A 13,480-nucleotide genomic window follows, 5' to 3' on the forward strand; every position below is an offset into this window, starting at 1 on the left:
AATTTTTTGTATGATCTTAAGCATGTCTTCCAAGTGTTTGTGGAGCTTTAATCAGAGAAAGAGTTCTGTTAGTGATCAATTTGCACACTATTTTTTATTCTATCAATGCCTTGTTAGGCAAATAATTGTTACTGTAATGATTTGTTTCATACTGTGTACATAAACATATTTTGTATCTTTACAGTGTATATTTTACATAAAAAGAGTTTAAATGTGAGGAACTCTCTGACTCGATTGGTTTGATAGATGAAAAAGAATCCTTTGCCGAAAATTCTGACGTGCAGGTGATATGACACGATGATAACACAAGATGGCGCCACGGAGTTTACTTGAGATGCACGTTTTGCAGCTATTCAAAGCCTTCTTGCGTACATGATCCGTGCTCACCGGCTGCGCACTCCAACAACCACAGGCACCGGTGAACCAGTCCACACCCGCGTGTTGTGAAAGCGTTTTTTTTTGTAGCATGCTTCTTGTGTGACTGAATTAAATAAAATACTGCACACGGTGAATTTCCCTCTCCGCTTGGTGAGCTGCTCTAAGCTTGAGAGCGCATCTGTCCAGCTGTTCAAATCAAAACGCTAATATGGAAAGTGAGCGAGGATCCTCAAATCAATACGGCTCCCTGGAATGCACTAAATGGAAAACAGACACTTCTAAAACAGGTATTCGTTTGCATATTTTAAATTGGGCTGCTTATTACTTGTTTACTAACCTGTACTATTTGCAAACTTTTGCACTTTGTCAGTTAAAGATGCTAGGAGTCGCATGCAGGTATTTTACATTGAGAGAAGCATGTAAATGGTACTGATTATCTATCAGTGTATGTGCGTGTGTGGGTACAGACTGTAAAATAGGATTGATGATTACAAGTCAAATTCACCTACACATGGCGGGAATCACTTGTGTTCATGCTGACAACAGAGTTTGTGTTCACTGTGTTGAGCACGGGACACTGTTAGGCTATACATAACTTGTCAGCTGTAAAACATTACTGGAGCCTAACTTATAGAAACATTTTGGTTTTTCTATATCTCCCCCTCTATCTCCCTTTCTCTTTAACTCTATCACTTTCTATTTTCCTCTTTGCCTCCTTTCCTACCAGTCCACCAAGCTCTGACCTGTCCATCAGTCAGCAAGACATCCACGTCTTTAGGGAGGGTACAAGCATACTAGCGGAAGCAAGAAAGGAAGGAAATGTGGAGAAAAGAGTGTAAATTGGAGCTTCATTTAAAAAAAACGCTGTGAAGGCTGCTTTGTGTCGTGACCAGCAGCTTTCACATGGGGGGGGTGGGGGGGGGGGGCATACAGTAGTGTAAGAACAACTTCTAAGGATTGACATTTTGTGTGAGTGTGTGTGCGCCAAGGACACGTATCTTCTGGTTGCACAACTAGAAGATTCCGTAGTACACGAGAAGTTGAAGTGAGAGGCGTGGATCTAATAGGCTTCTCACACACACACACACACACACACACACACACACACACACACACAGAGGCAGGGACACACACACACACAGAGGCAGGGACACACACTCCTGCCCTCCCTTTCAACCACCATTCTGCCCGCTCATATAGCCCCTCCCCATTCCGCCGTTGTGGTCCCTAAATGCAACAGTGTGACCGCGGACGTCAGCACCTCCAGACAGGCCAGTCCCAGAAAGCCCCCCAGAGGTGATGATGGTTGTCAAGGGAACGTGTCCTGAAAGGCCAGGCTCCCAGTGGACCTTGAAGTGATCCCTCATGGCAAAACCTGTTGTGGCATCTCTAACTCGACATGTCAGGGGTAGTTATCTACTTAGCAAGAGAGGAAGTGGAGAAGATAAAGGATGGAGGGGACGTGTAAGACGAGTGGAGGGGATCTAGCTCAAGAAATGCTGTCTTGTTTGAAGTCCAGATTTATTGGATAGAAACAAACCCAATCCAATTCAAGGTGTGGATGTAGAAGAGCTCTCTCCTGCTGTGCATTGGCTCACGGTATCCTTGAAGGCGTATCGCGCAACCCAACTTTAGTCATTTTCATTCCTACTGTCAGTTCTCACATCAGAGGTGTCACGTTCCTGTTCCGCGGTGATTGATTTGTGGGAGACTTGAAGTTTGAGTGAGAGTGGGTGGACGGGCTCCACAGAGCATCAAGGTACAGAGGCGTCGAGTTTTAGAAAGCCTCCTGAGACGATCTTCCGGGTAGCCTTCCTCCGTGCGTTGACGTCTCCACGTCGACATCAGGGCAGCTTTGGCGTAGTCACTCAGCCTAATGTGCCCCCGGAGATGTGCGGTTATTTATATCTGCATCCTTTGTGCGTGTCGGAGGAAGCCACAGTAAGTGTTTTGGTGTTTTGGAGTCACAATCCTTCACACAACTCAATACTCATGGACAAACTGCCAACGAACGCTCCCCGGTGAATCACGCACTCTTTTTCCATTTCACCAGCACCCACAGGTCATTTAAGCCATGTCTTATTAGAATGCACCTCAGCTCTCTTCCCTCTCTCTTAAAAAGATATCTGCACTTCAAAGTCAGAGTCCTCTCCCCTGGCTGAAGGAAGTGTGATTCAATAGGTTCTTTGTCTGTTTCTGAGTGCACTTCCTTGCCGAACTCACCTCTAATGTGAGCCGAGTCTTGGCTGAGGAGCAGAGGGGTGTAAGAGCACATTTGAAAAGAATCTTCAGAAATTGCAGAGCTTACATTGGATGAACTAGAGCGGATGATGATGATGTCGGTGGAAGTTCGGCTCTCCTGGTCTTTGGCCTCCTCACGGATCGGCTCACAGCAACAGTGAGTGTCGTTGGAGGATAAGGGAACCAAGCAGACTTCCACTGCGCTGGCTCACGGGAAATAACAAGGCAAGCTGAAATTGTATTTCAGTACAGGTCAATACCTAAGCCAATATGATGCTTGCTGGTGGGATTTTCTTCTTCTTGTTTTTTGTAGTTCCCCCCCCCAGTAGTCTCTTTATTAGGTGTTATTAGGTGGATGGTGAGGGCAGTTTAACGTGTAGTTACTTTGCTGGTTGCCGGTTGTGGCGCTGCTATTGGTGTGTTTCGCAGAGGGCAGCGCAAGAGAGAAAGGCTTTGAAGTCACTTCATCCCACGCCACAGTCAGTGGGATTCTTACACACAACAAAGCTCGACTCGGTACTAACGAGTGACGACTTAGTAACAGCGAAGGAACAGTTGGAGATAATGGTGGAGGTGTCCCCCTTCTTGCATCTAAGGAAGGTCATACATAACAACATTGACTTCATACCAATAAGGCATCAATGAAAATGGCGTATTCTTCTGTATGGAAAGTCGGTTGCTTAGTGGGTAATGATAAAGGAAAAAGATGGAAATAGTCTAAGCTGACTGGTGCTCTTACACTAACACAATCTTTCGTTAAATTGTCTCAGTAAGAACAATGTATTTAATGAGTACGTTTTTCACTTGCAAAGCATTGGTTGTGCATTGCTATGTTTCATATAGTAATGTATGAAGTCCAATTACAAAAGCTTGTGAATTAATCCTATTCCAAAGCTACTGAACAGTACAGAGCTGTCAACAATTAAAGGTGTGCATTCAGCATGTGTGTGAGTGAGTGTCATTAACAGTTCCGCTGGGCAGATAATTATTCTGGGACCCCTGCTGTAGTCTAAGTCCTAACATGATTACCCTCCATATCTTTTGGTCCTGGCTTGCGGCGCACTATGAGTCACCAACTGTAGTCTGGGGATTAAGGTACGGGGGGGGGGGGGGGGGGAGGCTGCTGAGGTGGAGAAAGAGAGGAGGGTTTACTGTCTGGGTGTCTCTTGGTACAGACCCCCCCCCCCATCTGGGTGTCTCTTGGTACAGACCCCCCCCCCCCATCTGGGTGTCTCTTGGTACAGACCCCTCCCCCCCATCTGGGTGTCTCTTGGTATAGCCTGCCAGTGTAATTACAGCTCCCATCCAGCTGCTGTCTCTCACCACCGGGGGAGTTCAGTACATCGCCAGTACTTCTCAACAGCTCCGCCGTTTAGCATGGGTCCTGAAAGTGAGTTGAAGAACACAGTGGTGTTGAATACAGCCACATGACTTCTAACCCTCCATAAATAGTCCACGACCCTGTCGACAGACAGAAAGACAGATTACTGAATTACGGAATCACTGCCATGCAGAGGTGTAATACTGCATGAACTTGTCTTTGTTCTACGGGTCTATCCTGCCCCCATCCGTCACTGCAGCACAGTTTTCATGCACACGTGTCTGTATGTTTGTGTGTGTGTGTCGGTGTGTGGACGTGTGTGTCTGTACGCCCGCTCAATCATCAAGAACAGTGTGTAAACTAGAGGCGATACACTCATAATGAATCTCCGCCCAGTGGCTCCTGCAGCCCCGCAAAACCCCCTCATTAGAGTCTGTCAGCCACAGTTCAACACACTGTAATTGTATACTAGTATTTGTGTGGAAGTGATTCATATGCTGTGTGTGTGTGTTATCAGGGACAGTTGAATCCTGAGCTTGTTGTTTTCTGTGCAAGTGTGTGTGTGTGTGTGTGTGTGTGTGTGTGTGTGTGTGTGTGTGCGAAAGAGTCAGGTAGGCAAGCACAGGATGGGGGGGTTGGGATATGGATGTCTCTAGCTCAAACAATAAACGGAGCCAGAGAGCAGGTCTGTTGTTTGAAGCATTTTTCCCATTTCTGAACAAATACAAAGCAGGGGCAGCGAAAGGCAAAGACGACGCCAAACAGCAGGACGGTCGGAATTCGACCGGTGGGGGGAAACTGACTTGTCTTTTCCCCCGTGCAGCGGAGGAAGACGTGGTCTCCATGGCGGACTCTACCATCACCACCGACGACATCGAGGGCGAGCTGTTCAAGATCGAGCGGATCAGAGATGTGCTGGTCCGACGAGAGTCCGAGCTCAGATACATGTGAGTGTCGACTGTTCCCTCCTCAGACACGCGTGTTCCCTCAGACACGCGTGTTCCCTCAGACACGCGTGTTCCCTCCGACACGTGTGTTCCCTCAGACACGCGTGTTCCCTCAGACACGTGTGTTACCCAGGACACGCGTGTTCCCTCCGACACGCGTGTTCCCTCAGACACGCGTGTTCCCTCAGACACGCTGCCCTGGAAAGAACCCCTTGTTTTACACACTCGGGCTCTGTGCTGGAAGGCCTCAGACTCTCAACCCCCCTCCCCCCCCCCTCCCTCCACACACACACACAGACACACACACGGCCTTGAAGTTCTGGATTGAAATCCCCGTCTCGGTAACGTCCTGTGTCTGTCGCGGCTCCCTTGTCGTTTGAATTCAAGGAACACGGATATTGAGTGTGGACTGCCCGCTGTAGATCAAAAAGCCTGCAAGGGAGGGGAGTAAATGGGTTGTTTACTGCAGTGTTGTCACCACGGTCAACACAGTCCCCTGTCTGGGAGCTCTTCTTCCTTCCCTTCAGCTACTGGAACAATCACCAGCTGGCACACGTTAACGTAACAATGAGGATGCCTCGGCCTCAGCCTCTGAAAGCTAATGCATGGATATTTATTCTCATTGTGCTGAGTCTATAACAGCAACACACTGTGTGTGTGTGTGTCATCTGTATTCCAGACCTTCCGTGCTGTACCATGTCCCTGTATAATGTCCTCCCCTTATCTGACAGACTGAGGTAGTGACGGAAGAGGTAGATAGTGTGTGCCTGTGTTTGTGTGTGTGTGTGTGTGTGTGTGACAGAGTGATAGCACTGGGCCCTCTGGGGTCTGAAGACACCCCACAGACAGAGACAGTATCAGATAGGATCAGCTATTCCTAATACACTCTCATTCACACACACAGACGTCACACAAAGCCCCTAGACGAGCCCAGTTACAGAAAGATGGATGCCTTTCTTCAGGCCTGACTTCAGTTGGATTGCTTGATTTTGGAGTGTAATATGGGATCAATACTACCTCCTGCTGGCACGCCAGCTAGTCTGAATATCCATTAATCCTGACTGACTCCTCATATGAGAGTCTGAAAGCAAATGGCCGCCGTCATTAACGCCTGTCAATGTGAACAGCGCCGTTCTGTTCGGGGGCATCGACCGCTCGGTTCCTTTGTCCGCAGGATGGACGACATCCAGCTGTGCAAGGAGATCACTCGTCTGAAGAAGGAGCTGCAGAAGCTGGTGTCCATACCAGGTAGGATCACCTGGGGAGCTGAGTGGGGACGTCTGGAGGGACAACCTATATCCATAACCCAACAATGAACCATGAAGGCTAGAATCTTTTTTTTTCTTTGATTTTACGGCCACTGAAGTCTCATGAAGTTCATACCCACCATTCCCATCATTGAGATGTTGGCTTGGATTCATTTTATATATATATATATATAAAAGGCTACACAGTGTATCCTGTTGTCTTCTGCAGATAACGACAAGTCGAGCGAAGATCGTCAGAAGGAGGAGGAGCTTCTCCAGCAGATCCACAAGCTGGTGGAGACGAGGGACTTCCTGGTGGACGACGTGGAGTTCGAAAGACTGAGGCACGCGCCAGCCTCTCTCCTATTCTCTCTCTCTCTCCTTCCCTCTTTCTGTCTTTGTCTATCTCCCTCTCTTTGCTCTCTCTCCTGTTATTCCGTTGTTTTTCTGAACTAGAGTTAGCACGCTAGCCCCGGATGACAACCCTACGCAGCTGTAGTTGTGTACTCGAGTTCTCGTTAGGGTAAACAAGATGTTGAATCAGAACAGCCAGGCTCCATGCATGCGCCCAGAGGGATTCTGGGAGGTGTGAGGCAGGAAGCCATGGGGTGATAATTGATTGTTTTGGAGGCTTGAGATGTGAGGAACTGGAGCGAGCATAGGAAACAGATCCATCATGTGTTGTGTCTGGGAAAGTGGTGTAGAGGCTAGCAAGAAAGTACTACAGGTAACACTCACTCAGTTAACCGAGCTATCTGGACTCAAATGTTCCATTTGATCTGCTAACAGACACAGAAACTTGGTTCTTGAGAAGTTTTGAATTCTCTGGTCCATCACACATAAGCGCAGCTAGTTCTGGCAGGGCAATCGGGCAGCGCGCGTCAGTCAGTGATCGGGGACGTAAGGCGTCTTACTCCACCTTCCTTACTCCTCCCACTACCACACCCATGTAGCAGCGCATATCCATTGGGCCACGTCCGATAAGGCGTCTTTAAAAGACGCGCGGATATGCACACACTCACCCCGGTCGTTGTATGATCAGTGCTGCTGCCACCCTCCACCGTCCCCTTCTCCCCCATGCTGTCTGTGTATCTATCCTACAGGGGGATTATATCTCTATTGCTCCCTGCCTCATATGTCATGTATGTATGTGTTGCATCGAGGAGGCAGGGAGTGCTTCCCTTAGATCATCCACTCCGCCAAAGTAAATCTACATGTCCATGTCATGTAACAATAAATGCTCAAATCTAATACGTGATTGTCTTGACTGAACTGTTTTCGATGCTCTCCTTTACCACAGGGAGAAGGAGGAGGATAAGGAGATGGCGGACTTCCTCAAGTCAAAGTTTCCTAAAAGCTTGAAGAAGAAAGGTTTGTAATTTTTATGTTGGTTTTGATGGCTTCATTTGCTGAAGATTATTATCTGAAAATAAGCTTCTAGAGACTTTTTTCTCTTTAATATGCTTCCTGGAGAGATAAAGACTTTCTGTTCTCAATTGTAGTCTTAACTTGAAATCTGAGTCACAGCGCTGTGTGTCTATATGCTCAGGGGGTTGTCTGTTAGATTGAGCAAAACATTTTTTAAATCACTTTCAGTTGTAACCGGGATAATGGAATTCATTCATTTATGTGCATGTCTGTGTTTGTTAGCATAATAGTATGTGCATGTGTGCGCACGCACAGATGTATGTAACTATACTGACGTGTGTGTGCGACACCTTAATTTTACCCATACTTCAGTATGAACCCGTAAAGACCCATAGCATGTATCCTTCATATTGTTTACATCCTCCTACCCTCCCTCTTCCCCTCCTATTTTACACGAGATTTCCTCCTCCCTCCTTTCCTCCTTGTTTTTGGCCACGCCCCCCGTCATCCTAGGCTCCACCCCCTCCAGAAGAGTGACATCCCGGAACCAGCAGGCCTCGTCCCCTTTCGGCAAGACCGGCCTGACCCTGCTTAAGGAGTGCTGTGGCTTCACCTGCTCCATCATGTAGACTGCAGTCTACACAGAGTCCCAGCTTGCGGGGCTGACTGAGGGGCCATGATCCAAGATGGCCACCGCAGGGTCACAGTTTCAGCTTTTCAACCTCGAGAAAGACTTGAAGCACGGACAGACGTGGAGTCGGTTCAGAGGGTTATGGGTGGGATGTCGTAAAGAGATTGGTCGGTGCGCGTTTTCTTTCCCTGTCTATATGAGTCTTGTCTGGGATGTATTTGTCTTTTTTGACTTGCTCATTTTATCTCTTTCTTTCTCTTTCTTTCTCTCTCTCTCTCTCTCTCTCTCTCTCTCTCTCTCTCTCTATCTCTCTCTCTCTCTCTCCCTCTCTCTCTCTCTTTCTCCCACCTCCTTCTCCCCCTTTCTCTCCCCCCCCCTTTCTCTGTCAATTTCACAACCCCTCCACATGTCCAACTGTTTCTGTTTTCTATGCTTATTAGCAGCCTATAGAAGCACAACCTGGCAGCCGCAGTGAGCACGTAATGCTAAATACTGACAGGCCTTTATAATTAGCATTAGGAGATAACACTGTTGGTTGACATTAAGTGGTTCACTAGACATAAGTAATTGCCTCTGATTGGACAACCTTTCAAATTAAGCAAGGCCTTTATGGGAGACACAGTGCGCTAACAAACTGCAACAGTGAGTCAGCACGTCAGCAACTCGATGTTCTATTTACAAAGTTCACAACTTTTTTCACGAATTTGCCTGGTATATCACGATACGAAATCGCTAAAAACATGTTGAACTCGTGGTTTTATGACACAGAAGTATGCTAATCCTCAGTCATCCTTTTAAGCCACTCAAGTTCACCACTTTGCTGATTCGTCACCTACAAATGACTGTGACATCAGACAGTGCACCGCTCAGTACTGCTGTGTTTAACGCTGCCTTCACGCATGAAGCTTCAGGATACATCAGGGGTGTAGGTTTGATTTTTCAAATGTGCGTGGGACAGCTTTTCACAGAACTGAGAATGAAGCCATTAAATACAATATCCTTTATAGAAAGTGACAGATTTCCCATCAAGTAGTGTGTGGCATGTCTCACCCACGTGTAATGAAACCTACACCCTTGGGTCATAGTCAAAACCCAGCCAGCCAAGTCTCTTGCTCTAGAGCAGTGGTTCCTAACCCTGGTCCTCGAGAGCCCCCTGTCCTGCATGTTTTAGATGTTTCCCTGCTCCAGCACACCCGATTCAAAAGAATGGGTCGTTATCCAGCTCTGCAGAAGCCTGCATACGACCATTCATTTGAATCAGGTGTGTTGGAGCAGGGAAACATCTAAAACATGAAGGACAGGGGGGTCCCTGAGGACCAGGGTTGGGAACCACTGCTCTAGAGAACAAGCACCAATCCATGTCAAAGCCAACACGTTAGTTTAGTCACTTTAGTAGACACAACTTAGTGTCCGCCAGCTCCATGTCTCGACAGTGCTAATGGAGGAAATGGGACACCTTTAGGGCCAGCTCTGGAAGCTCCTCAGTAGCACAACTGGGGAGTCAGATGGCTGAGCGGTGAGGGAGTCAGGCTAGTAATCAGAAGGTTGCTGGATCGATTCCCCGCCGTGCCAAATGACGTTGTGTCCTTGGGCAAGCCACTTCACCCTACTTGCCTCTGGGGGAATGTCACTGTACTTACTGTAAGTCGCTCTGGATAAGAGCGTCTGCTAAATGACAAAATGTAATGTAAATGTACAACCAGTGCTCATACATGAGTCCCCTAAAGAGGGCGTTCCGTGGGCCCTTCAATGGGCCCCGTGTGTGTGTCGCCGTCGTGTGTCTTCGGGGGGGAGGCGGCCCGGCCGGTCGCCTGCAGGTGTGGATTGTCGCGTGCGTGCGAGCGAGATCAAAGGCACTCTCCCGGGAACTGTTGCCGTGGCAACCCCGGCATAAGCAGTCGCAAGCAGTCTAAACAATGAAACCCCATACAATGGCAGCGTTCGGTGTCAGTGATGTGACTTTCCCGCCTTTATATCGGCCCTTTGACGTGTGGAAACACAGAGGGTTACCGATACTCTGTTTCTGTCCAGTCGAACAGCCTCGCTTCTCTGTGACGCACTGAAGTGGTGAACTGCCACGGTGGTGTTTCAGATGCACAAGGCAGTATTCTTTTCTATTGCAGGACCCCTGTCAATGCTGCCGGGCAGGGGAGTCACCTCCCCTTTGTGACCAATCAATGATGCTTGAGTGACTCATCAATGTAGCATTCACCCGGCCTCTCAGACAACTAGCCTCCACAGAGCAGGATGTGGGTGTGCTTGTGTGTGTGTGGGTGTTTGTGTATGTGTGTGTGTGTGTGTGAGTGTTAAGCTTTAGGATGAGTCATCATCAGTACGAACGCTCCAAGTCCTCTGTCGAGGATGTCCTTCGCCGACACTGCCAAAGGTCATCCTTGTCAATCAAACGTGGTAATCCCGTGACCCCGTCCCAATCTTGGAACAGCGCACACCGCTTTTCTCTCGCGCTTGGGTGGAGGGAAGCACCACAACCAGTGACAGGTAGCTGTCATTGGCTTTGTTGCTATGGTCAATTCTGTTTTGAAGGCATACCTCCCCTCTGATTGGTTACACAGCAACAAAGCTTGGTTCTGTTGGTAGCCCATATCTGGCTGCTATGGACAGTTTAAACCTCTCACTGCTTTTTGTTTCAGCTGAAAAGGACTGCAGTGCAGTTCTCCTGCACCATCCTACTCTTTCACCTTAAATCTGCCAAGCCATTGTAGTCCGTCTCCAGTTGTCCACCCCTTGCTGTTTACCTAGCTAGCTGGGTAATTGGAAATGGCTGGGGTGGTACTTGTACCAGACAGAGCAGATAGCGTGGAGAGTCAAACCAATTGGAAATTAAACACTTCTCTTTTGTCCTCCAATTGTACTTGAGTGTCAGTTGATGTTATTCATATCACTTGAACTACTTGGAAGTTTGAGGGCACATGAGTGGACTTTGTATTCTGAATGTCAGTGTTTTGTACTGTTTGTGTGTGTGTGTGTGTGTGTGTGTGTGTGTGTGTGTGTGTGTGTGTGTGTATGTGTGTCCATTTGAGTGTGCCAGAATCATATCAGAATATCAAGAGAGGATCCGCTGCCTTACTGCCCTCAGGTCTTGTCTTTAAGAGTTATGAGATTGAGTTACTCTTCACTGATCCTCGGTTAGCCTCCACACCCACCCACACCCCCCACAGACGCATATACAGTAACCCTCACTCAACCCACCCACCCTCTCTCTCTGTCTCACTCTCTCTCTCTGTCTCACTCTCTCTCTCTCTCTCTCTCTCTCTCTCTCTCTGTCTCACTCTCCCTCTGAATTCTATAACAGTCACTGGAGCCTGAAGTGTCTAAAGCTGTGTTTCTGAAGGCTAAGCTCCATGGCGTGACGTCAAGCTGTCTCTCACAAAATCTGTCAACCAAACCAGTGTTGTGCTTTTGTTTGAAATGTTCTTTCCTTGTTTCAGGATGTATGTGTTTGATATTTACATTCCCAGGGTGTCACACGGAGTGGACCAAATATTTTTGTATATGACGGCTTAACAATATTGTTGCAAACGTGTTACCGTAAAAGTGAAATCTACATATTAACCTAATTATATTATAGGTTTATGAAAGGAATATACATGGATGAAAATACAAATTCAAACTATTTTGAATTGTCATGAAAATGTGACCCTTGCTGAGTTAAAGTGGCAGGTGTTAGTGTGTGTTCAGTGAATGTTCATTCTCAGGCTTTGTTTGTAGCAAGATATTCTTACCAATTCTTAGGGAAATACTCTGTGTACAAAGTGTTACTGTACAGTAGCCATATCATGTATATCAGAACTGATTCATAAATACAGCTGACACATCAGACCATGTATTTGATAAGTGTTCATTTAAAATGTATAATGTTTAAGAACAAGAGTAAACTAATACAATTAAAAACAACCACAAGTAATGCTATTTTACTGTGTCTGGTTTGTAACAGCTTTACAAAGCTGTGGAGATTTCACCTGACCTGCACCAATGCCTAGGAGAATGCTTTCATCTCAGCCAGAACTGATTTGAGCTCCTATTAGCTGCCCTTGCTAATTAGCTGCCCTGGCATCTGGATGCTAAGCACTGCAGCGCTAGCGCCGCAGGCTAGTATGCTTGCAGCTTTCATCTCTGGCATATGAAAGTCTTTAAAGAGATTTTTTCAAATGGATTTCATTAAAATGATATGTCAACTGAATTTTTTGAGTTTCTGTAATTTTGATCAATTACAGATCTTTGGTTATTAGAGACACACTCATTTTAATGCTAATTGACATGTGTGAAATTAGAACTGTTGCAACAATTGTTAGTGCTGTTAGCGGCAGTGGATGCATGGCATGTTGCCAGGTTTGTTAGTTGCCAGAATCCATTCATCTAGCTTTTGCCAAATTCACTTAAAATAGGAAATGAAAAGTCTGAGTCATCCTCAATCCATTCCATCCTCCCCCATTCCTCTCTATCTCTATCTCTCTCTAACTCTCTTCTGTCTCTCACTCTCTTTCTCTCTCCCTCTCTCTGTCTCTCTCTCTTTCCCTCCCTTCAGAATGTCCAGTTGAATAATGAGATGATTTGAATTCAGCAGGTTGCCAGATTCACAGTCTGTCTCCCTCCTTCTTTTCATTTCATTATGTCAACAGCGCCTTGATGCAAATGTTGTTTTTCTCACACAGTTGTGAGCCATGCTGAGGCCCCCAGAAAAATAGCTGTCACAGAGGGAGTGATAACAGAAGTCTATCTCTCTCCTCGGATGAAGAGATAGAAGACTCACTCGTGAATACAGACAGGGCTGGCTGACCACTGAACGCAAAGAGAGGGCTCATGATTCATGTCATCCATGCGTGTATTTAAAGTATGTGTGTCTCATTTGTGAGCGACGGTTTTAAGCGTGTGGTTATCATCACGTGGTATCAATCTGTCATTGCACAGCCTGTGTGATTTATGGAGATTTCCTAGTGAATGTGGTCATCTAATGAGTCATTTCAGCAAGCTGAGATGACTGGAAAAGACAGCATCATGGAATGGGTGGCGTCAACAAGAATCCTGAGCACCTGTATCTATCACCATCCCTGTTATTTTTAAACATCCACTCAGAAGCAATGTGATACCAATTAGCTTCGTCCTTTCGACAGGCGCACAGCTTCCACCAATTACTATCTAACCCATTCTCACGTCACGTGTATGACTTCCCATGAGGCTGTGCATGCACATCCTCAACCCAATCCTAGTCGTTATCAATCTGTGTTTAACTAAGCGGCCTCCAGAGCCAAATGGAGGGCGACTGAGCGTCCGTGAAGGTCAAGGCAGGGAAGGGTAAAGTCTGGAAAGGGGGCTGGCTCTCAAGGGC

General features: G+C 46.9%; 1 protein-coding gene across 2 annotated transcripts; it reads left to right on the top strand.

Annotated features, from left to right (window-relative positions):
* The first annotated feature begins 311 nt into the window (after positions 1–311).
* On the top strand, positions 312–8,404 carry pik3r6a (phosphoinositide-3-kinase, regulatory subunit 6a). Of its 2 annotated transcripts, XM_047043600.1 has the most exons (6): positions 312–665; positions 4,764–4,887; positions 6,062–6,135; positions 6,364–6,478; positions 7,435–7,505; positions 8,016–8,404. In XM_047043600.1, exons 1-6 carry the CDS (start codon positions 587–589, stop codon positions 8,129–8,131), a joined length of 579 nt encoding a protein of 192 aa, XP_046899556.1. In that variant the 5' UTR covers positions 312–586; the 3' UTR covers positions 8,132–8,404. The 2 variants fall into 2 exon arrangements, with proteins under 2 accessions (XP_046899556.1, XP_046899555.1); XM_047043599.1 differs by lacking the exon at positions 312–665 and having other exon boundaries at positions 4,561–4,887.
* Positions 8,405–13,480: the final 5,076 nt, after the last annotated feature.

The sequence above is a fragment of the Hypomesus transpacificus genome, chromosome 21 (genome assembly GCF_021917145.1).
Source record: "Hypomesus transpacificus isolate Combined female chromosome 21, fHypTra1, whole genome shotgun sequence".
Classification (NCBI taxonomy): domain Eukaryota; kingdom Metazoa; phylum Chordata; class Actinopteri; order Osmeriformes; family Osmeridae; genus Hypomesus; species Hypomesus transpacificus.

Excerpts from the sequence above, each read along its gene's own strand:
- pik3r6a (XM_047043599.1), top strand. The coding sequence starts at position 4,583 with ATGGATGTCTCTAGCTCAAACAATAAACGGAGCCAGAGAGCAGGTCTG. Across the intron at positions 6,479-7,434 it reads GTGGAGTTCGAAAGACTGAG|GGAGAAGGAGGAGGATAAGG; the intron begins GCACGCGCCAGC and ends CCTTTACCACAG. Across the intron at positions 7,506-8,015 it reads TAAAAGCTTGAAGAAGAAAG|GCTCCACCCCCTCCAGAAGA; the intron begins GTTTGTAATTTT and ends CCGTCATCCTAG.